The 23,134-nt window shown below is 39.1% G+C and overlaps 1 protein-coding gene across 6 annotated transcripts in view; it reads left to right on the forward strand.

The window, feature by feature from the left end:
- Nucleotides 1-13,628, forward strand: part of LOC135099770 (glycerol-3-phosphate dehydrogenase, mitochondrial-like) — a 166,368-nt gene extending 152,740 nt beyond the window's left edge. For 5 of the 6 annotated variants that reach the window (XR_010268357.1, XM_064002288.1, XM_064002292.1 and 2 more), the window contains one exon: nt 12,485-13,628. Coding sequence is in view for 5 of the 6 variants with exons in the window: in XM_064002288.1 (XP_063858358.1) it covers nt 12,485-12,604 (120 nt within the window). In the remaining variant the exon portion in view is untranslated. Of the gene's footprint in view, nt 1-12,452 lie in introns of all 6 variants that reach the window. The other variant, XM_064002291.1, reaches the window with a different exon arrangement.
- The last annotated feature ends 9,506 nt before the right edge of the window (nt 13,629-23,134 follow it).

Consider the following 23,134-nt stretch of genomic DNA (forward strand, 5'->3'; position numbering starts at 1 on the left):
GAAGACAGGTTAAAAGAAATGAATCTGCCAACACTGGAACAAAGAAGAGAAAGGAGAGACTTAATACTAATTTGTTAATTGTGGAATAGAGTGGAAGAAATAGATAATGAGAAACTGCTGCTAAGAGAAGTAGGAAATATCAGATACACATAAGGACACAGCAGAAAAACTAAGAAAAGAAAGATGCCTGAGTAACATAAAGAAATATAGTTTCCCACTGAGAAATATTATTTTTTAAGTATAAAAAAATATTTTTACATACTTACCTGTTTCACATGACTTAGGAATAGAGTCCTGGGACTCATCCCTGATCGTAGAAATTAAAGACCCCCCTAAAAACCCTTCATAGTACGTATAGAGGGAGGGAGGGGGTATGAAGAAAATGGGTTGTGTACCACCCCTCCCTCCACCCGCCCACCACGCACTGGGATTGCTCCATTCCTTTTCTGCTCAGGATAAACAAACAAAACATGCAGAGGGGAGGAGGGTGGGTTTGAGTCATATGAAACAGGTAAGTATGCAAAAATATTTTTATACTTGAAAAATAATTTATTGCACAACCTGTTACATACGACAGAAAGATTCCCACATTTACTGGTGGAGGGTGCATGTTCTAAAAGAAACAGCTAAACATAGAAACCTAACCAGAGTTAAAAGAACCTGGATGTGTTCTAGTAGAGACCAGATGAGCCGCCCAATACTTACAGCGTGTCTTGGGGTGCCTGGAAATAGGAGGTGCATGGCAAGGCTATGTACGTAAGCATGCTTTCATCACCTCATAACTCTGGTTAAGTGCAGATGGCATACATGTCCTCTTCAGTTGCTCCTTAGTTGACAATGTCACCTGCTGCAACTATTGGGTCAAGAGAAAGCATGTCGTCTGTTCACTCAACATCCCAAAGGTAGTGTTTGGCGAACACTGAAGGGGTTTTCCATGAGACTACATTCAGTATCGCCGTCACAGATTTATTACGCCATAGGTTGAGAGAAGTGGCGACACCTCAAATGTCATGTGCCCTCACTCTCAAGGGCATCAGAAAGTCCTCATGCAGGGAGCAATGAGCCTCTAGAATAGTTTCCCTCAGGAGGTAAGATAAGGCATTCCTTGAAAGTGGCTTGAATCTGTCCAAGGGGGAGACAAAAGATGTTCCTAGGTCTGGATGTTACCTCTTTCATTCTCTCCGATAAGATGCGTAAAGCTCTGACTGGGCATAACACTCGCTCTTCATCATCCCATCCCACAGTGACTGCCAGGCTCTTAATTCGAAACTCTCTAGGGAGGGGATTTGAAATCGTTTCCGTCTTTGCTATGAATTCTGGCAAGTAAGAGAGTAGCAGGTCATCAACCTGCTGAATTATCCTGTGGGACAAGGCCTGTAATTTGCCGACTCTCTTAGCGGTCGCTAATGAAACAAGGAAAAGAGCCTTCTTGATGAGGTTCCTAAACGATGTGATCCTCAGGGGTTTGAAAGGTACCATTGAAAGAGCTTTCAGAACCACATCCAGATTCCAAGATGGTGGACTGACTATCCTTCTGCGGGCCTGGATCTTGAATGACCTTATAAGATTCTTCAGAACTGGGTCATCTGACAGGTTTAAGCCTTTCAAAGAGAAAACACCACTGAGCATGTCTTTATAGCCCTTAATGGCTGAGACAGACAAGTGGCAAGACTCATGTAAGTAAAGGAGGAAATGTGCCAACTTCTGGATGGAAGGACGTGAGACCTATATTGCGACACCATTGCCTGAATTTGTTTTATTTATGTTGGTAGTTCACAATAGTGGAATTTTGTCTAGATTTCGCCACTGTCTTCACCACCCTTCTGGAATAGCCCCAAAATCGGAGAAGTCGCTCAATAGTCTCCACCCTACTAGTTGAAGCACGTGAAGATTGTGGTGGAACCTGTGGAAGTGGGACTGATGGAGGTCTTTCCTGAAGGGAAGCCTCCTTGGAGTGTTGCTGAATAACCATTCTCTCTGAGGCCAGAAGGGGGCTATCAGAACTAGTTTGACCCCCTTTGAACTGAGAAGTTTGTTCATCACCTTCCTGATGACATAGAAGGGGGAAAAGGCATACAGTTCCTTGTGGTCCCAGGGAAAGAGAAATGCATCCATGGCCACCGCTATTGGGTCATGAAAAGGTGACACAAAGTTGGGGAGCCTGTAGTTCAGATATGTGGCGAACAGATCCATTAGTGGGTGATCCAAAAGTTTCCACAGGCTGTCACACACCTGCTGATGCAGCACCCACTCTGTGGAGATGGTCTGATTCTTTCTGCTGAGACAGTCCACCATTACATTGCTCTCTCCCCTTACAAATTGAGTAAGGATGGTCACATCCTTGTCCTCCGCCCACTGTAGTGTTCATTGGGCTTCATGGTTGAGCTTGGCAGACCTTGTGCCTCCTGCTTTCTTGATATATGACATGCCATGGTGTTGTCCAAAAAATATATGACAGCCATGGTGTTGTCCAAAAAAATGGCTATCGTCCGTTCTTGCAGATTGTCTTCAAATGCTTGAAGTCCCATTCTTATTGCTCTTAGTTCTAGAAGTGTGATATGTTCTCTTTGCTCCTGTAGCAACCAACTGCTGCTCGCCTCCACTTCCAGAATGGATGCTCCCCAACGTTCTAGTGATGTGTCTGTGTATAGGAACAACTCTGGGTTCTTTATCTCCAGTGAGTGGTTCATAGTGTCTGACCACCACTGGAGGCCCTCCAGAACTCCCTGGGACGTTGGTACTGCATGAGAACTGTTTGCCACCCTTCTGTCCCGGTGGTTGGACAACTGGAACAGGAGGCTTCTCATTCTGCGTCTACCTCCTGGGACTAGTTGAGCTAGTGATGAAAGATAGCCGAGCAGGACTAGCCATTCCTGTGCTGGTGGGCAGGACTAGCTCATGAAGTTCTCTCCTGAGGCGCTGTTGACAGTCCGAAACATAGAACTTTGAACTGGAATGTTTGATCCCCCTGATAAAGCGAAGAAATTTTCTGCATTTCTGATGGACAGGAATCTGAAGATAGGTGTCTTGAAGATCGACAGACAACATCCAGTCCTCTCTTCACACTGCCGACATCACTGATGTACTTGTTTCCATTCAAAACTTTGTCTTGTGGATAGACCAATTTAGAACTGAAAGATCTATTACCAGATGAAACCCGCCCATAGCCTTGGGCACCACAAAAATGTGGCTGTAGAATCCCAGGCCAGAGGACGCCAACTCCACCGCTCCCTTTCTCAAGAGAGATTGGATCTCCTCCTTCAGGGCTCTTCCTCTCACCGAGTTGGGAGAATAACTCCCAAAGTGTATTGGGAAATCTGAAAGTGGCAGAAGACTGGTGAAAGGGATGCGATAGCCTTCTCTGAGTACTTCCAGCTCCTTTCTCCTGCCATACTTCTAAACTTTGTGAGAGACACGCTGCTACCTGTGAGGTCAAGGGGAGAGGCTCCTATTTGTGAAAACCTGACCTTCTTGGGCCCTCCGTATTCTGCCGCCCCCTTTTCGTGTTGTTAGATGAGACAGGGCGGCTTGGTTTCTTGAAGTTAGAGACCTGCCGTTGTGGTTGTCTAACTTGAGGTGGATGGTTTATTCACTGGGTGACTACTCAGAGGGGACTCAGCTTGTTGGTGTCTCTTCTTTAGTGCAGCTGCAGTGGCCTCTTGAAAGGATTTAGTGGCCTTCACATCTGAGTGCTTTCTTGCTTGAGCCACCTTATCTTCCTCAAAGAGGAATGGGGAGTCTACTGATGACTGAAGTAGAATCCGTTTGTCTGAGACAGAGAAGGATGAGGGTAGGTTTTCAAAACCACTTGCCTCCTGAACGTCATTAAGTTAGAGAGCACCATCATGGTCTCCTGTGTAGCACTCTGCATTACCTGCTGCATACTAGCGACTGCCTGTGCCATCAGCACGTCCTTGTTCAGGACAGTCTCCTAATTTAGCCAGTCTTGAGAAAGCCCCGAATATCCAGAACTGGAAATTCTGAATTTCCCATATCCCCCGCACAGCTTCCTCTAAGTGGAGGATGTCAGTACCAGACAGGGATGGACAAAGATCTGAGGCATTCCTGGGAAGGAAGTGAGCTAAGGGCGGGTTCACCACAGAATCCTTTCCTCTCTGTGCATTGTCGCTGACTTCATATCACTTCCTCTTCGGTCTTCACATATATGGAAGTGTGGCTGAGCTCCTGCTACGTAAAATGATCCGAGACCCACCTATCTACGAATCTGACTGAATTCGTTAGTGGTCATGACCAGCAAAAGGGTGTGAAAGAATCCTTTCCCTTCCATTGTACGAAATCTTGACCTGGTCCCGGAGATCAATCGCAAAAATCCTCCCAAACATCTTTGGACTCTTCGAATTGGCTGTAAACGAAGTTCGCCAATTTTAGGAAGTCTGAAGATTTGGCTTCCGTATGCTCTTCCTCCTCCCCCGGTGATGATTCACATGAATGATTCTGCAGAGGGATGCGAAGTTCTTGTGGAGCATAAAACTCATCTTCCAAGGAACTCATTGGAGGGTTCAGGGGATGTGGTTCATTAGTTTTCATCTGGTGTGAAGCTACTGAACCCATCCCCCCCCCCAAGACTGTGAAGTTCTTGTCAGCCAAAGCGTGTCTCTTTACAGAAGGGTAGTGTTGAGGTGCATGGGTAACAGGGACCATGGGGGCAACCTCAGTAAAACTTCTTGACCCCTCGCTATGAGGTAAACGGTAGGGGAGAGGCGCATGGGTGACAGAGACCATGGAAGCAACCTCAGTCAGACCCCTTGCCCACTCACTATGAGATAAATGGTCATGTCGTGAACATTTAACTCATCCTCCCAGGTCCTTAGGCTCCCTTCTGGACCTCTTGCTGGGAGAGTAGGCTTGATCCTGTGTCAGAGGGCCTGTATTCACCCGAATAGCCAGTATGTGGGGGGGAATTGACGCATCCCATGGGATGCCTTCGTGCTGGTTTCCTGCTCCCTGTACCCCTAAGCTAACTACACTAAGTGAGGGATTCCTGGGAGTACCCACTGTCAACTGTCCCTCACTGGCCAATCCAACTTGTCTTATATTAATGAGCTGAACGTCGTCAGTGGGGAGTGGGGCAAAGGACATGACCACAGTTGACAGTGGGGGGGACTGCTGAAACCAAAAGGTAGTTAGGAAGCTCCCTAACCACTGTCTCCTTAATGATCTCCTTAAGTACGGCCTTCAGACACGTGTGTTTGTCAGTGTCAGGAAGTTAGCAAACCCAGGAAGTTAGCAAACTGTGTCTGCAAAACAGCCGATGGATGTGACTCTACCTGTGAGGCTGAAGGGCCAGGGTTCACACTGGAATGGGCCGAGAGAACAGAGCCCTCCGATAGTTCAGTCGTTTGCACCAAACCCTCGGGTTTTGGTTTCCTGAGGGAGGATGATGATGAGTGATGTAAGGAAGTACTTTTCTTACTATAAGTCTTACGTTTCGCTTCTAGGATGTGTTGGTGCTTGTAGGCCTTAAGCAAGGTGTTTTCCTCCCAATCCTTACTCTCATCACACCTGTTGGCAGGGGTACACACCCCACCCCTGCACTTAATGCAAATGTTATAAAGATCCAAGGTTTCACTACTTATCTGCCTTGTACAGCCTTTGCCATTGCAGATCCTCCTTTAGAGGAGGCAAAGGGTCTATGGCCAGTGTAACTCCGTCCATGGCGTCCATCCTTGTAGCCCCAAGACAAAGCCGGCAGGAGAAGGAATCAGGGAACGCACGTCCTCTCACTCTTGTCGCAGAAAAGAGAATGGAGCAGCCTTGGTGTGGAGTGGGTGGGTGGAGGGAGGGGGGTACGCAACCTGTTTTCTTCATGCCCCCTCCCTCCCTCCATATGTACTATGGATGGTTTTTAAGGGGTCTTTAATTTCTGTGATCAGGGACGAGTTCCAGGACTCTATTCCTAAGTCATATGAAACAGGTTGTGCGACAAATGGAAGTTTGAAACAAGCTCAGTGAGGATGTAGTATCAGCAACGAATGTGCACAACTTCAAGGTAAAACTGGATAAGTGGACACGAGACAATGTAGAGACAGGACCATATGAGCATAGCTCAGGCCCTGTAAATTACAACTAGGTAAATACACACATAGTAAAGAACCAGAAATAATTGAAAGGAAGAAGTGATCACAAAGTTACTGAATTACTATTAACCCTTTCCTTCCGGCAATCGTATATATACGATTGCAAAAATGCGTCTGTAGCGATGGCGATCATACCAGTAATCAAGAATTTTCGCGCCTCAATTTTGAGGTCCAAGCGCGGTTTCTCGAGTCAGATGGTGTGAGTGGAAGTGTCTGGCATGTTTCCACATGTAGTGTTGTCACTAGCTCTGGAAATTTAGCGGTAACTAAGCTATTTTCCCTTTCTCCGGGCGACACTTGGCAACCCCAGCGACCCGCCGGGTGGAAAGCACTCACCGGGTGGAAAGCACTATGATAAGTGTGAAGAGACATCCTGATAAGAGCCAAGGATCTCAGATCATAACTCACCATGGAGCAGGACACAACATATGTATTTAGCAGTGCTTCTGAGTTTGAAGACAGTGACAGTGAATATTTAGAAGAAGAAGCTGAAGAAAGTGAAGACATTAGTGAGGACTCGGAAAATGATTTACAGGATCCACCTGTTTTATCAGAACAGAGAGATGATACCTATCATTCTTTCATGTTAATTTTTTCATTATCTTCGATTTTATAATAAAATGGTAGAAGGTAACTTGTCAGAGAGAGAGAGAGAGAGAGAATGTTATTTGCCTGAAACTTGATGTGAAAAGGGATGAAATCTCTCTCTCTCTCTCTCTCTCTCTCTCTCTCTCTCTCTCTCTCTCTCTCTCTCTCTCTCTCTCTCTCTCTCTCTCTCTCTCTCTCTCTCTCTCTCATTGGAAGTGTACAATTTCCCCTCCAAGATGAGAGAGAGAGAGAGAGAGAGAGAGAGAGAGAGAGAGAGAGAGAGAGAGAGAGAGTAAGAGTGTGTGTGCGCGCGGCGTCATCGCTCTCTGGGCTGTTTCTGGATGACGGATCACACAGCGGGAGGAGGAGGAATCCTTTATAAGGCATAAACTCAACTTTGAGAGGTCACATCGAGCTACAAAGTATATCATTGTATTCAGAATAACAAAGAGAAAATAATTATTTGTATTCAAACAATTTTCTGACAATTTCTAGGTTTACCATTTTTAGCCGTCATACAAAACGGGAAAATAATTTAAGCGCCGGAAGGAAAGGGTTAAATGAAAGAAGAGAAGTTAGGAAAAGAGAAGAGCACAAAATTGGGAGATATATTTACAATAAAGAAAATTTTATACTAATGAGGAAGCATTTTAAAGAACCCAACTGTAGTAATTTTATTGAAGTGCAGGGAGTAGAGGAGAAATGGGAGTCTTTACTTTAGAATTATAATGAGGGAGTCAAATGATATGTTCCCAAAATGGGGAAGAGAAAGATTGCTAATAGAGTTTGGTTTAATAGGAAATGTGACATAGCAAAAGATAAAAGGGAGGTAGCATGGAATAAGTGGAGAAGGAAAAGGCAAGACCTATGGGCTAAATATAAACAGGCAAAAAATTACTATGTAAGGATATGACAAGAAGAACAAAAGAGTTTTGAAAAGAAAGTAATAGGTAGTTATAAAGACCAACCTAGATTATTCTACAGATATGTGAACAGCAAGTTGAAAAACAGGGAAGGTATTAATAAACTTAGAGTGGAGGGCAAGAAGTATGAAGATGAGGCAGTAATGGCAGAAGTTATGAACAATTCTCTTCAGACAGTGTTTACAAGAGAGAGTGAATTTAGAGGACATGAATGGGTGGAAGAACATGTCGACTCCCTGGAAGACATACAAGTTACAGTCCAAGATGTGAGAAAAATAATAGAGGGTTTTGATGTGAGAAAAGCCTCAGGGCCAGATGGTGTGGCAGGATGGATCCTGAAGGAATGTAGCTAACAATTGGCTGAGATTATACATAGTATCATAATGAGCTCATTAGCTGAGTGTAAAGTGGAAGAAAGCAGACATTGTTCAAATTTATAAAGGGGGATGTTGGGAAGAACCATTGTACTATAGACCAGTGTCCCTGACAAATGTGGTTGCCAAGATTCATGAAAGAATTATTAAAGATAGATGGACAAAGTATCTAGAAGACAAGAACAGATTGACTGAAAGCCAATTTGGTTTTAGAGAAGGAAAATATTGCACAAGAAATTTGATATGTTTCTATTTGAGGGTGATAGATATAGTACAAGAAAGAGATGGTTGGACAGGTGGAATTTCTCTGGATCTATAGAAAGCATTTAATAAGGTGCCACAGAAGAGATTACTATGGAAGATCAAAAACATTTGAGGTCTAGATGGAGTGTGCGGATAGAGGATTTTTTGAAGGACAGAGAAATAAGAACGGTAATTAGAGATAGAAAGTCCTCGTGGGGGAAAGTGATCAGTGGAGTTCCATAAGGGTCAGTACTGGCTCCAGTAATGTTTGTAGTATATATTAATGACATGACAGAAGGAGTGAACAGTTAAATGAGTTTGTTTGTTGATGATGCCAAGCTACTTAGGAAGGTGGGGAGGGAAGAGGATTGCCAAGCACTGCAGGAGGATTTGAACAGAATATGGGAATAGAGTCATAAATGGGAAATGGAATTCAACATCAGAAAATGCAGTGTGATGGAATTTGGGAAGAGTAAAAAAGAATATTAAGTAACTGTAAAATGGGAAATGAAAATATTAAGAAAAAAACAATGGAAAAGGACTTAGGAGTAACGTAACTTCGAAAGTGGAGCACATTCTCTCTTCCCTTCTGTGGAGATCTCCATGCTTGGAGACTAATGTTCACCACCAGTTTTGGCTTTCCTCTCCCTTCACTGACCATCCTGGTGAATTACCATTTAACTTTGCTATCCTCCACAACCTAGAGCAACTGGTGCAACACCCTACTTGTATTCCTGACCGTCTTGGAGATACATCTAACACTCTTGACCTTTTCCTAACTTCTAATATTTCTGCTTATGCTGTCACTCTATCTTCTCTGTTGGGCTCCTCTAATCACAATCTCATATCTATATCTTGTCCTATCGCTCCAGTCCCTCCTCAGGATCCCACAAAGCAGAGGTGCCTCTGGCATTTTGCTTCTGCTAATTTGGGGGACCTGAGGAGTTATTATGCTGACATTCCTTGTAATAACTACTGCTTGCATGTCAGAGACCTGTCTCTTTGTGTTGAGCACATAACAGAGGTGGTAGTGTCTGGCATGGAGGCGTACATTCCTCACTCTTTTTCTCAACCTAAACCTTACAAACCTTAGTTTAACACAACGTCTTCTCATGCTATACATAATAGAGAGGTGGCCCACAAAAGGTACTTGAGCCTTTTATCACCTGAATCTTATGCACTTTATATTTCTGCCCAGAACCATGCCAAGTCTGTTCTCCAACTACCCAAAAACTCCTTCATTAATAGAAAGTGTCAAAATCTTTCAAGATCTAACTTCTGTTGTGATTTCTGGCACCTAGCCAAAAACATCTCCAATAACTTTGCTTCTTCATCTGATGGCCCCACTGCCATCTCATCTATTTCTAAAGCCGAACTCTTCACTCAAAGCTTTGCTAAAAACTCCACCTTGGATGATTCAGGGCTTGTTCCTTCCTCTCCTCCACTCTCCAACTACTTCATGCTACCCATTAAGATCCTTTGCAGTGATATTTTCCATGCCCTTGCTAGCCTAAACCCTTGGAAGGCTTATGGACCTATTGTTCTCCAAAACTGTGCCTCCATGCTTGCACCTTGCCTAGCCAAACTCTTTCAACTCTGTATATCAACATCTGTCTTTCCTTCTTGTTGGAAGTTTGCCTACATTCAGCCTGTTCCTAAACAGGATGACTGTTCTAATCCCTCAAACTACCATCCTATTGCTTTTAACTTCCTGTCTATCTAAAGTTTTTAAATTTATCCTCAGCAGGAACATCACTTCACAACCTTCTCTCCGATAACCAATATGGGTTCTTTCAAGGCTGCTCTACTGATGATCTGCCTTTCCTTAGTTAGTCTTGGTTATCCTCTCTTAAGGATTTTGGTGAAACTTTTGCTGTCACCTTAGACACATCAAAAGCTTTTGATAAGAGTCTGGCACAAAGCTTTGATTTCCAGACTACGTTTCTACAGCTTGTATCCTTCTCTCTGTAACTTCATCTCAAGTTTCCTTTCTGACTGTTCTATTGCTGCTGTGGTAGACAGTCACTGTTCTCCTAAATCTATTAACAGTGATGTTCCTCAGGGTTCTGTCCTGTCATCCACTCTCTTCCTATTATTCATCAATGATCTTCTAAACTAAATTTCTTGTCCTATCCATTCCTACGATGAAGATACCACCCTGCACTTTTCCACATCTTTTCACAGATGTCCAACCCTTCAGGAAGTAAACAGTTCACACAGGGAAGCCACAGAACACCTGACTTAGATCTCTCTAAAGTAGTTTCTGATTGGAGCAGAGCAAACTTAGTATTGTTCAATGCCTCAAATGCTCAATTCCTTCATCTGTCAACTTGACCTGACCTTCCAAACAACTATCCCCTCTTTTTCACTGACATTCAACTGTCCCCCTCTTCTACGCTGAACATCCTCGGTCTGTCCTTTTCTTATAATCTAAACCGAAAACTTCACATTTAATTTCTAGTTAAAACAGCTTCTATGAAGTTACATGTTTTGAGTTGTCTCTACCAGTTTTTCTCACCCCCGCCCACCAAAGCTGGTAATGCTGTACAGGAGCCTTGTCCATTCATGTATGGAGTATGCTGTATATGGAATGGGGGATTCTGCTCATACTGCTCTTTTAGACAGGGTAGAATCAAAAGCTTTTTGTCTTATCAACTTCTCTTCTCTAACTGACTGTCTTCAATCACTTTCTTATCATTGCAGTTTTGCAGCTCTTGCTTTCTTCTACCACTATTTTCATGCCAATTGCTCTTTTGATCTTGCTAACTGCATGCCTGCCCTCCTCCCCATGGTCTTGATGCACAAGACTTTCTTCTTTCTCTCACTCCTATTCTGTCCACCTCTCTAATGCAAGAGTTAACCAGTATTCTCAATCATTCATCCCTTTCTCTGGTAAACTCTGAAACTCGCTACCTGCTTCTGTATTTCCTATGACTTGAACTCTTTCAAGAGAGAGATTTCAAGACATATCATGTAATTTTTGACTGCTGCTTTCAGCTTTGTTTAGGGACTGGCACCTCAGTGGGCCTTTTTTTTTTTTTTTTTTTCCCACTTTTGTTGCCCTTAGCCAGTGTCCCTCCTACTTGAACAAAAAGCTGTTTCCGATAATTTATCACCAGAGAAACACATAAATAGGATTATGGGTGAAACTTACAAGCTTGTGAGGAACATAAAACTAGCATTCAGATACCTTGATGAGGAAATGAAGAAACTGATTGTAACTATGATATGCACAAGGTTGGAATATGCAGCAATAGTGTTGTCACCAAGTACAAAAAAAAAAAATACAAAGAAATTGGAGCGGATTCCTAAGTCAGCAACAAAGTTGGTTCCAAGTCTTCAAGACTTTATCATATGAAGAGAGATTGAGAAGATTGAATCTACAGATGTTGGAACAACGGAAGATAAGAGGAGACCTGATTGTGGTGTATAGGCTGATGAATGGATTAGAAAGAGTGGACCAGCATGATTTGATAACATGGGATGTAAGAGATTCAAGAGGACATGGAAAGTTGAAAAGGCCATCTGTAGAAAGGATATTAAAAAGAACAGTTTTCCTTAAAAAATAGTAGAGACATGGAATAGCTTGGAAAAAGATGTGCTTCATGCAAATTAATTTCATGATTTTGAGGCCAAATTGAACAATAGTAGATATAGAGACAGGACAGCACAAGCGTAGCTCCCATACCCGTATACCACAACTAGGTAAATACACTCACACGCATTACTACTTTTGAATTGTTTTTCACTTATCTGTTTACAATGTGACGACCACCCAACAAGAGCATGTGACCCAGTATTGGATTCCAAACCATACTTTGAAAAACCCTGAGCTGAGCTAGGGGGTCTGGGATTAGCTGCATGTTTTTTTTTTTTTTTTTTTTTTTTTTTTTTTTTTTTTTTTAGGTTATCTCAAAATTAGAATGCACCTTATGTGATCATGCTCCTTATATTCCAGAAAATACATAATTTTTAATGAGTTTCACTGTTACTTTAAAGTAATGGATGCCATATTATATACACTAAGATCACAACATTATCTTATTTTCAAATGAGTTCATTTCATAGTTACTCAGAACAAACAATATTTACTTTCCTTTTTTTAGTGTCCTGGCCAGGTTGAGTCAGAAGTCATTGAAGTTCTTTTGATACTAAATTATTTATAATATATGAATGTATGTCATGAAGCTATGTGTACTTAAGTGGCCTTTTTTTGGGACACCTAGTCCCACTCATCTAACACTGCATCTCCACCCAGATGATGGCAGCAATAAAGGTGGGCTCCATCTCTCACTCCCGGTTTGCACAGCTGGCAGAAATGGCAGAGGAGGATCAGAGGAAGAAAATCACTGTTGATCGCAGTGGCGGTGGACTATAGCAGCATGTAAAAACCTAATTCTATTTATCTTGATTAATGTACTAATATACGACTTTTTTTTATAAGTTTACAGTGATTTTTGCTTCCAGATATAATGAAGTTTGGATTGGGATTGTTACTTATATATAAAGAGTACATAATATATAGAAAATATATTTCTTGATAGAGTTTGGGGATTTTCTTAATATTCTTCTCATTATTGTTTATCTCAGCCACAAATGTTATTGAAATACATGTACATAAATACCAAGGATATACTACTGTAATTACTGTGTTCCACAAGAAGCATTTAAAACAATAATGACTTACAGGAAAAATGTCAAAGAAGAATTTGATAATTATGAAATTGGAACCAAACTAGCAAACACAAAGAGAAAAGCAGTAATTATTGCCATTGCCAGATATAAGTAGAACTAAATGGATTCCCGTAACACATAAATTTCATTAATGAATAAAAAATTAGCATAGACTGAAAAACATTTTCAAAATGAAAGCAAAGGGGAAGAAAAGATTATTTATTATTTTGATTTAATCTTTTTATTTTAAGTGGCCCTGACAAAAAGGAGTGTGGAATGTACAACACCTTATCTAATGATATGTACAATCATGATCATGCATATTGTTCAGTAAAAAGAAATTGATTCTGAGTGGAACATTGCATGATGACTTCAAAACCACACAGTACAGTGCTTTACAGTGACAATGAGTAGTATTAGTGTAAGGCTAAGCTGTGGTTGTATGGACTTGCACTGCTGCTTATTGGTGCAAATTGATGTGTTAATAATAATTTTTACCAGGAACTACATAACTTAAGTAGTTTTGAACATTTATCATACTGTTAATATAATCTTATCAATCACATGACAGTAAAATCACATGAAGTGAACTAACATATACTGAGGGTAACCTCATGTATTTCTTGTAAATCTGGTAACCACTTACCTTTCATTTTTATCAGTATTAAGGCAACAAATTCATTATATGAAATGTTGAGAGGCAAAAATAAAGATATGCCATTTGTTAAGAAGTGTTTTGCCTCTACTAATTTTGAGGACCTGAGGAAGTATTATTTTAACTCTCCATGGAATGAATTCTACATCATTGCCAGGGACCCATCTCTATGTGCTAAAACTATAGCAGAGATAATTGTGTCTCACATGGTGGCATTTATTCCTCACTTTCTGTCTCCTAAACCTTCCAAACTTTGGTTTAACTCAGCCTATTCTCATGCTATACATAATGGAGAGACACTACACAAACAGTACTTGAGCCTTCCATCACCTGAAAGGTGATGGAATGCACTTTACATTTCTCCCAAAACCATTCTAAGACTGTTCTCCAGCTAGCCAAAAACTCATTCATCAATACAAAATGTCAATGTCTTTTCAGATCTAACTCCCCTTGTAACTTCAGCCACCTAGCCAAAAATATCTCCAACAACTTTTCTTCTTCACCTTTCCCTCCTCTATCTCAACCTGATGGCACCTGCCATCTCAATTGTCTCTCTGAACTCTGTTCAAACCTTTGCTCAAAGACCAATTTGGGATGATTCAGAACCTGTTCCTCTCTTTCCTCTACCCTCCAACTATTTTGTCTTCTATTAAAATTCTTTCTAAAGGGTTAATGCCCTTGCTGGCCTTAACCCTTGGAAGGTTTGTGGACCTGATGGGTTCCCTCCTATTGTTCTCCATAACTGTGCCTTCCCTGATCAAACTCTTCAAACTCTGTCAAAATCTATTTCTCTGTCTTTCTGGAAGTTTGTCTACATTCAGATTGTTCCTAAAAAGGGTGACTGCTCTAACCCTCCAAACTACTATCCTGTTGTTTTAATTTTCTGTTTTTCTACAGTTTTCCTGTCTAACCTCTACAAAAAGATTATTAAACATCTGTCATTTCACAATCCTATACTTGATTGCCAGTATGGGTTCCATCATTGCCATTCTACTGATATTTTGGCTTTCTTTACTGAATCTCTGAAGGGTTTTGATGAAACTCCTGCTGTGGTTTTACATATATCAAAAGTGTTTGATAAGGTCTGGCACAAAATTTTTTTTCCAAACTATTCTCCTGCAGCTTCTATGTTTGTGTAACTTAATCTCAAGTTTTCTTTCTGACCATTCTATTGCTGCTGTAGTAAATGGTCTCTGTTCTCCTAAGTCTATTAACAGTGATTTTCTTCAGTATTCTGTCCTGTTTATTTCTATTATTAATCAATGATCTTCTAAAACAAACTCATTATTATAACAGTACTACTCTGCATTTTCCCACATCTTTTCTTAGACAGCCACACCTTCAAGAATGAAAAAAACTCATGCAGGGAAGCTATATGTAAAATGCCTGACTTCTGATTTTTCTAAAAGTTTTGTTTGGGCACGAGCAAACTCTGTTGTTTAATACCTCAAAACTCTATTCCTCCATATATCATCTCAACACAACCTCCCAGGTAAGTATCCCCTTTTCCTCAATAACATTCAGCTGTCTCTCTCTCTTCTACATTGAACATCCTCAGTCTGTCCTTTACTAATAATCTAAACCAAAAACTTCATATCTCATCCCTTGCTAAAACAACTTTTATGAAGTCAGGCATTCTGGGCTATCTCCACCAGTTTTCCTCACCCCTTGAACTGCTAATTTTGTACAGGGGCCTTATGTACACATGTATGGAGTACACTTCATATACATGTTGGGGTAGAGGAGGAGGGATTCCACTCATACTGCTCTCTTGAACAAGGTGAAATCAAAAGCATTTAATCTTATCAACACCTAACCTAACCTAACTGACTATCTTCAGCCTCTTTCCTACTACTCTCTTACTATTTTCTGTTGCTACTTTCACAGCAACTGCTCATCTGATAAATTCTGGAACTCTGTCTCCTTTGGTATTCCCTTCTGCCTATGACTTGAACTCTTTGAAGATGAAAATTTCAAGACACTTTCTCATCATTTTATATTTTCCTGTGGACTGTCTTTCAGTCTCTCTCTCTCTCTCTCTCTCTCTCTCTCTCTCTCTCTCTCTCTCTCTCTCTCTCTCTCTCTCTCTCTCTCTCTCTCTCTCTCTCTCTCTCTCTCTCTCTTGGCTAAATCCTATCTGTAAATCCCCTCGTACATAAAAAAAAGCAAAATCATTACTGACTGAATCATTCAAGTAAGGTTTGTCAGCCCATTGCTTGCAATTTATGATTTTCCTCTTTTCTGAAAATATCTGTTGTTGCAATGTTCAAAATCAAGTTCTTTCATTCACTTAGTCAATATCTGTGAACTTCAACAGTTCTTTCATTCACTTGTTAATATCTATGAACTTCAACTTTGTCAAATTAATTACTGCTTTAGGTAAAATATAAAGAAATACAATTCAGATGTTTTCACATCTGAATTGTGTGCATGCTGCCAGAGCCACTACCTCCCTGGTTATCATTTCATAAAACACTACTTAAAATCTAGGGATTCTAAGTATGTATAGGAAAGATTGTTAAGGGAATAAGTGTCAAAAGTAATTACTGACATCAGAGAAAAAAAAGTTTTGGGTAGGATAGTAGTTCAAGAATGTGAGTGGTTCTGAGGTTCTGAGCAAAAATTTATTTTAAACCATACACAGATAAAACTGACTGTACCCTCATTAAGAATAAAACTAGAGAAAATCCAAGATGCTATAGCATATGCTATTGTGAGCTGCCAATCCTAATCCTCTTCAAATCCAAATGCAAACAGCAAGCAAATCATGCCTTTCCTCACCCCAATAGAAAGAAAGTGCAGTAAGTAGAAACCAACCCATTCTTTTGCAAGCTTGCAACAAAAAGATCATCGTATCAGACATAGCACCAGATGGTATCAAAGAGTTCTGTGATAAATTCAAGAGCAGGGCAACAAATGGCAGGACAGGGCTGAGCAGTAAGAGCCATCAAGCAGTCTAACCCTTTGCATCATTCTGTTAACTTTGTGAGCTGTCCCATGGAATTTTATGATTATGTGCATGGCTATGTTTGTTACTTCACCAAGGGCTGCAAACTAGGCAGAGTCTGCGACAAATTCAGAAAACATGCATTGATATGATTCAGCTTGTGTATAACAATGAAGTGAACTGATGGATGTACACACATATGAGCATCAGAAATTCATTCCCCTAATATAGAAACAGAGTATGAACCAGAAGTGATTATCAACAACCCAGGTGCTCTTTGCTTGCTTACATCATTACATCACATTTTGTCTTTCTTCATATTGATATCTTGAGGCATTTAAAGATTTTTAGCATCTTTCTTAATCATCAGTTTAATCTCCATTTTCTATGGTATTATAGTCTTAGAAGAGATATATCCGGATTCATCCTTTGTAGTTTCTCATATGTATTCTTCACATTCTTCAAGCTTCATGTACTTCCAAGGGAATCTCTACCACTTGTCAAAAACCATGCAATACCATACACTTATTTTTCTAAATATTAAGAAATCGATCAGAAGGCAGTCATGACGAGCAAAAATTTATAGAGGAAAGCCAGGAACTCGATTCATGGCCTAGCCATGGCAAAGTTTGAACATGCATATTCAAGTAAGAAATTCATAGTGATGAACACACTGGAGTGTGTCACCCTTTGTTTACTGTGTCACTATGAATATTAGTGACTGAACCTTAAATTATCCCTGATTAATCTTGAGGAAGACAATGAAAGGCAAAGGTGAGATTTGCCTTAGACTGACTGCATTTGAATCATCTTGAGAAACTCAGTGTGTGAATATTACTTATGGTCAGTCCTATAAATCACTGATAGCCTGAACACTTCATAGGCTTGTTGTTCAATGTATCACTGCAACACTCATATATATATATATATATATATATATATATATATATATATATATATATATATATATATATATATATATATATATATATATATATATATATATATATAGTCAAGTTGCTCCAAACATGGGTGTTCAGTTCCATTATTGGCCCATGTTGGATGCAATTCACATTATAATTTTAATCTGTTCATGGTCAACCACATCCACTGATGTGTTTAGTTGTCAACCACATAATTTGATGTTTTATGAAATTTTTCTTCTCATGTGAGTGGAATGCCTCTAACAATTCTTTAATTATGTTTATGGAAGTGCCATGCATCTTTTCTCAAGTGATAGCTATATGAGCCACAGTTTTAAAGGCTCAGTGCATGATCGTACACTGTGGCAAGTAAACATCATCTCACATTCTCTCTGATGAGCAAATTCAATCCTCTCTACATGATGTATGTATGTATTATACACATACTAATGAGAAAGTTTAAATAAAATGAAAAGGTGTAGAACAATATATGTACTATAACATACAGTAAAAAGTATCACAACAGCAATGTACCACATTTTCTTTTTGTGTTTCTAGTTTAGGACTATCAGTTTGTAACACATTTGTGTTCTCTGTACAATAACAATATCATGAGAATGTTGTATTATACAAAAGAAAATTGTTAAGAGATCAAGTGTAAATAGTATGTCAGTGGTAAGGTGACATCTACCAGTGTTGCACCTAAGGAGCCACTTACATGCTAGTGGGACCTTTAAAAATAAGTAAGGAGGAAATTTTCATGTTATTTTCTTCTTGTGGAAATACTTTTGGATTCATTTTGCAAATATTTTTTTTTTTTTCATTTTTTATGACCAGGCATACACTTTTAATATAGGTAACCACGAAGGGGTTAATGAAAGCAATAGCATAAGATGACTCTGGTTCTGACCTGGTTGAGACAGGCCTCTCAGAAATAAAAATTAAATATTTCCAGACCACCTGCATTCAGATTTTTGACAACTTGGAGATTATTTTTATGCATATAACTAAAGGTGATAAGAGTTTATAAAACATCAAAAGGATAATTAATAAAAACTGGTACATTACAATAACAATTATTAAAAAACTGCACTGAGCTACTGTTTACACACACAGCTGATGAATGCTCACTGTTGATATCACTATGGATGGTGGCAGCTGCAGCCTGTTCTTCTCTCACTAAACTCACATTACTGTGATTATATATATATATATATATATATATATATATATATATATATATATATATATATATATATATATATATATATATATATATATATATATATATATATATATATGGGTGGTAATAACAATAAAGTTATATAGAAACCCTGGTGCTTCCTTCTGGTTAAACAAGTATCATTGCAAAGTCAGTTCTCTGCACAACCTGTGTATATAATAGTCATGTAGCTATGCAGTCTCTCAGATATGTGACAATACTAAATGATGATGAGTTATCATTACAGTCATTGTTAACATACACTAATTGGGAGAAAAGTAAATTTCTTAGCACGTGTTGATGAAATATAATAAATGCATTTATAATAATGTTACATAAGATTGAATAAAGGGAACCAGTCAGAACAGAATTTGCTGTGGCTGCATGAGCCATTATGATGTATACTGTGAACTTTTGAAGTTATATTCTCAAATGTTTCCAGAGCAAAGAATTTGTAAAGTGTATGTGAGTGAAATAAAAAAATCCTACTCTGGTAAGAAGAGAAAGAAGTTCATGTGTGAAAGAAATACCAGTAGAGAAACAGGAACTTGGCAAACAAAGAGGGAATGTGTGGATAAGAGGAAGTAGGAGTTATCATGTGGTTTCTCATAGTCCACTGAAATGTTGCAGCCCTTCCTATCCTCTCCCACTAATTTCATAGTTACTGTTCTTTTTATTGGTTATCTGCATTCACCCTCCATCTATGGCCTTCATGAAATAGGACAAACTGCTCATTCTCATTATCCTTGTGTCCACCTTATTAATTTTAAAATAAACACCTTATATTATATTCAACTCATCTTTTCATTAAAAACTCTTGACCATTATACCTTATTATGTTTTTTCCACCTTCACAACTTGAACCCTACATGAGATATGATAAGATTTATTGAGAACTAAGTAAATTGACTGTACATAATGCCTTTAGTCTTTCCGAATGGCCAATGTTCATGTTGTGGCTCCTGGCCTTTTTTTTTTTTATCTGAAAAGAAAAGATTAAAAAAAAAGTAGACTTTAAATTGCAGGTTCTTTATCTATTTGATAGTGAATTTTATTGTATTTCACAAATTAATACTTGATATGATGCTGTGGTTATTAATTACAGAATAAAACATATTGAACATCATATCAGTACTATAAACTATTTAGAAGAGTCATAGTACATGCTCCATATTATGCATGACATGTGCATGATCTGTGATATTTACTGTAATGGTAAAACTTAACAATTTATGATAGTGAAATTTTCTTCTAGATTCCTTCATTGACATTTGGGATAATTTATGCAGTATTAAAGTTGGGAAGCAATTTGTGAACAAGATTTGTAGAACAAGAGATTTGTAGCACTGTAGAACCATGAGTTTCATGCAGAAAAAAAAGACTCAGATAATCAGTGAAGTTAATATGGTGTTGATGTGAAAATAAATGAATTAGCTTGCAGAGTGACAAATAATAGTGACCTTTATCATATAATATTAGTCACAAATGAAAGTTTATGTATTACATGTTTTAACAGCTGTCTTAAAGCACAGATGAGCCATGATTTATGAATTATTTCTTTAAAAGTTTGTAAACCAAAAATCATAAATTGGAATACTATACTCTTTTTTTTCCACTTAATGTTTCTTCAATCTTGCATTTTTCAGATTTTTGTTCATAAATACAAAGTGCACATTAATAAAATCAGAGCAAACAACAATAATTTCATTGGTTCCTTAAAAATTCATAAATCCAGATTCATCATTTATCACGTTAAGTATCCTCCATTATTTCATAAGTCTTTTTTATGGATATTAATAAGAATCTCCAGATATAGTGCATAGTCAGATGTCAAACTACCATGACCAGATATCTCAAATATATACATTGTAATGTATCATTATATTATATACTTTGTCAGTATTGATACATAAAAAAACAAATATGCAATGAATTGTTTAAGGATTTTATTAATACAGGGTTGATATGTTTTATGACACATTTTACATGTGCTGTTGTTCTCTCCAAGATGAATGCACACACACACACACACACACCATGTAGCATAGTGGTTAGTATGTGTGGTGCAAATGGGCTAGCCTAAAAAATTTAGCAAGCATTTAGCATTGTTAAGTGACCCTAAAAAATTGGAATTATGAGCTAGGATTTTTACACAAGAAATAAGGCATACCTTGCCGAGTTTGAATGATATAGTTCCAGAACTTTCCAGATAAATTACTTTTGTGTGAAATTGTCCATGTTTCTTACAGTTTTGTAGGCCTATAAACTCTGTTATGTTTAGTCATAATTTCTTTCTGTTAATTACATTTTGAGTAGTTGCAACTGTACTACATTTGCAAGGTGGGATTTCTTTTTTTTTTTTTTTTTTTCGTTTTATGAAATGTCCTGTTTTTTGAGTTTTTGTTCCTAAAAATAATAATATATATATATATATATATATATATATATATATATATATATATATATATATATATATATATATATATATATATATATATATATATATATATATATATATATATATATATATATATATAATGCACTCAGACAGTAATCCAGCCTACAGTTTTTGCTCCTTATATTGCTCTTTTGAATTGAAAAATGTACTTGGTAATGGCTCCATAAGTTTTGAAGTAGATAAAACATTTATGCGAAAAAAAAAAAAAAAATTGAGAAACCGCCACTGAAAGTTTCATTTCACAAGTGATATAAATTTACAGGTACTACAGCTATTTTATTTTTTTTTCATGTGATACATGTACATAATATGCAATTGCCTGAGATGTTTGGCACCTTGTCCCTTCCTTTTGCAAGGATATTATACACTCGATGGTGTGGGTATCATTAGGCACCACCTCACTCATTGTTGCAAGGTTTTGCATCTTAGAAGCCTCCAGGCTGGTATTCCTCCTCATCCTCCCCGATCTTCCTTTTCTTGGTTTTCTTGCCTTTGGGAGTCTCCATTCTTTTCTTTGTCCCGAGGTCCTTCTTCTGGAGGGATGCAAGCATATGTGGGGAGTTCTGGAGCCCCAGGGCCAGCAGGAAGTTGGAGTCCGTGTGGCCAAAGTTGTGCTCGAGAACGGTCACTTGTGTTGCAAAAGTGACCCAACTGAGCCCACAATACTTGCCCTTAGAGGTCTTCCTCCACACCTTAGCGTGCAGGCTCTCATTGGGGTTCTGAGTCCTCCCTTTCAGGCACCTCTGCAGCAACTCTGGCTTGGTGAGGTCCCTGTCAAACCTGACAAACCCCTGGTTGGTTACCAGGTAAACCATACCGATGTTCATCTCCTTTTAAGTCACGACTGTTTCTGCCAGGCAGTGATGCAGCGAGGACAGGTGGGAACTCCCTATCGTCCGGACAACCACATACACGCATCACCCTACTGTCTATGCCATGATTCACCACCTTGAAACTGAGTGGCTACAAGCACATGGAACACTGCACGTTCTCTACGAGCTTTTCCAGGCTGGAGTTTTTGACCATCACGTTTTGGTCACTTCAGTCACAAGAATGCGCAACTCACAGAGATATGGGATGGAGAGATGTTGGACTAGTCACAGTTGATGACTGAGGGGGTAAGTCGCTGGTAGAAGGTTGAGATGTGATAGCTCTCTCCTTTGCTCTTCTCTGCTCTGCGGCTTTTACTGCTTCACCAGCTTTCCTTGACTTCTCCTTGGGTGCTGCCTTCTTATGGTTCAACTTTAGCATAGTTGGACAACTAGTAAATGTTGTACTGCTGAAGAAAAAGTGGCGGGAACTCTACCTTGGGGAAAGATCGCAATGACTCATAAGTTGAATTCAACGAAATACAGTGTTGCCAGCATTCCGTTGCCAGGCATATGAGAAAGGAAATATCATAAAATTGATATAACTCACATTTTTTAGGAAACAAATCATTATGCAAGGTATAGAGTGGAGCATGGCTGGCGTCAGTAATGCCCCTCGTGCCATATGCAACAGATGAATGGGGAGAAAATTGATTTATTATTATTTTTTTTTTTTTGTATAAAGACAGCTCGGACCTTAAAAATAAGTATACCATGGTGATCCCTGAATTTAGATTTCTCACGAGAATAAATATTGAAAAAACTTTTTTTTTTTTTTTTTTACCCTCGACTTTAAAATGACCCCCTTAATGTGTAGATCCTGTTCACCTAGCAGCAAATAGGTACAGGATGTAACCTGAGAAGTTGTGACCTCACTGTCCCAGTGTACGGTGTGTGAGTGGTCTCAGTCCTACCCAAAGATTGGACAGTATGAGCTATGAGCTCATACTGGGAATAGCTGGGTGACTAGCAGATGACCATAGGTGAATGACATACACACACAAACACACTGGATAAATAATAAATTTTTCTGGCAGGTTCTCATTATAAGTTAATGCAGATTAAACTTAAATGTGATATCCATAACAACTTTCTGCAGTGGATGGAGAAAGTGAGATAAGATGAATATTAAGAGAACAAGGGTGTTCATTCCAGACATG

Source organism: Scylla paramamosain, chromosome 4 (genome assembly GCF_035594125.1).
Source record: "Scylla paramamosain isolate STU-SP2022 chromosome 4, ASM3559412v1, whole genome shotgun sequence".
NCBI classification, from domain to species: Eukaryota; Metazoa; Arthropoda; class Malacostraca; order Decapoda; family Portunidae; genus Scylla; species Scylla paramamosain.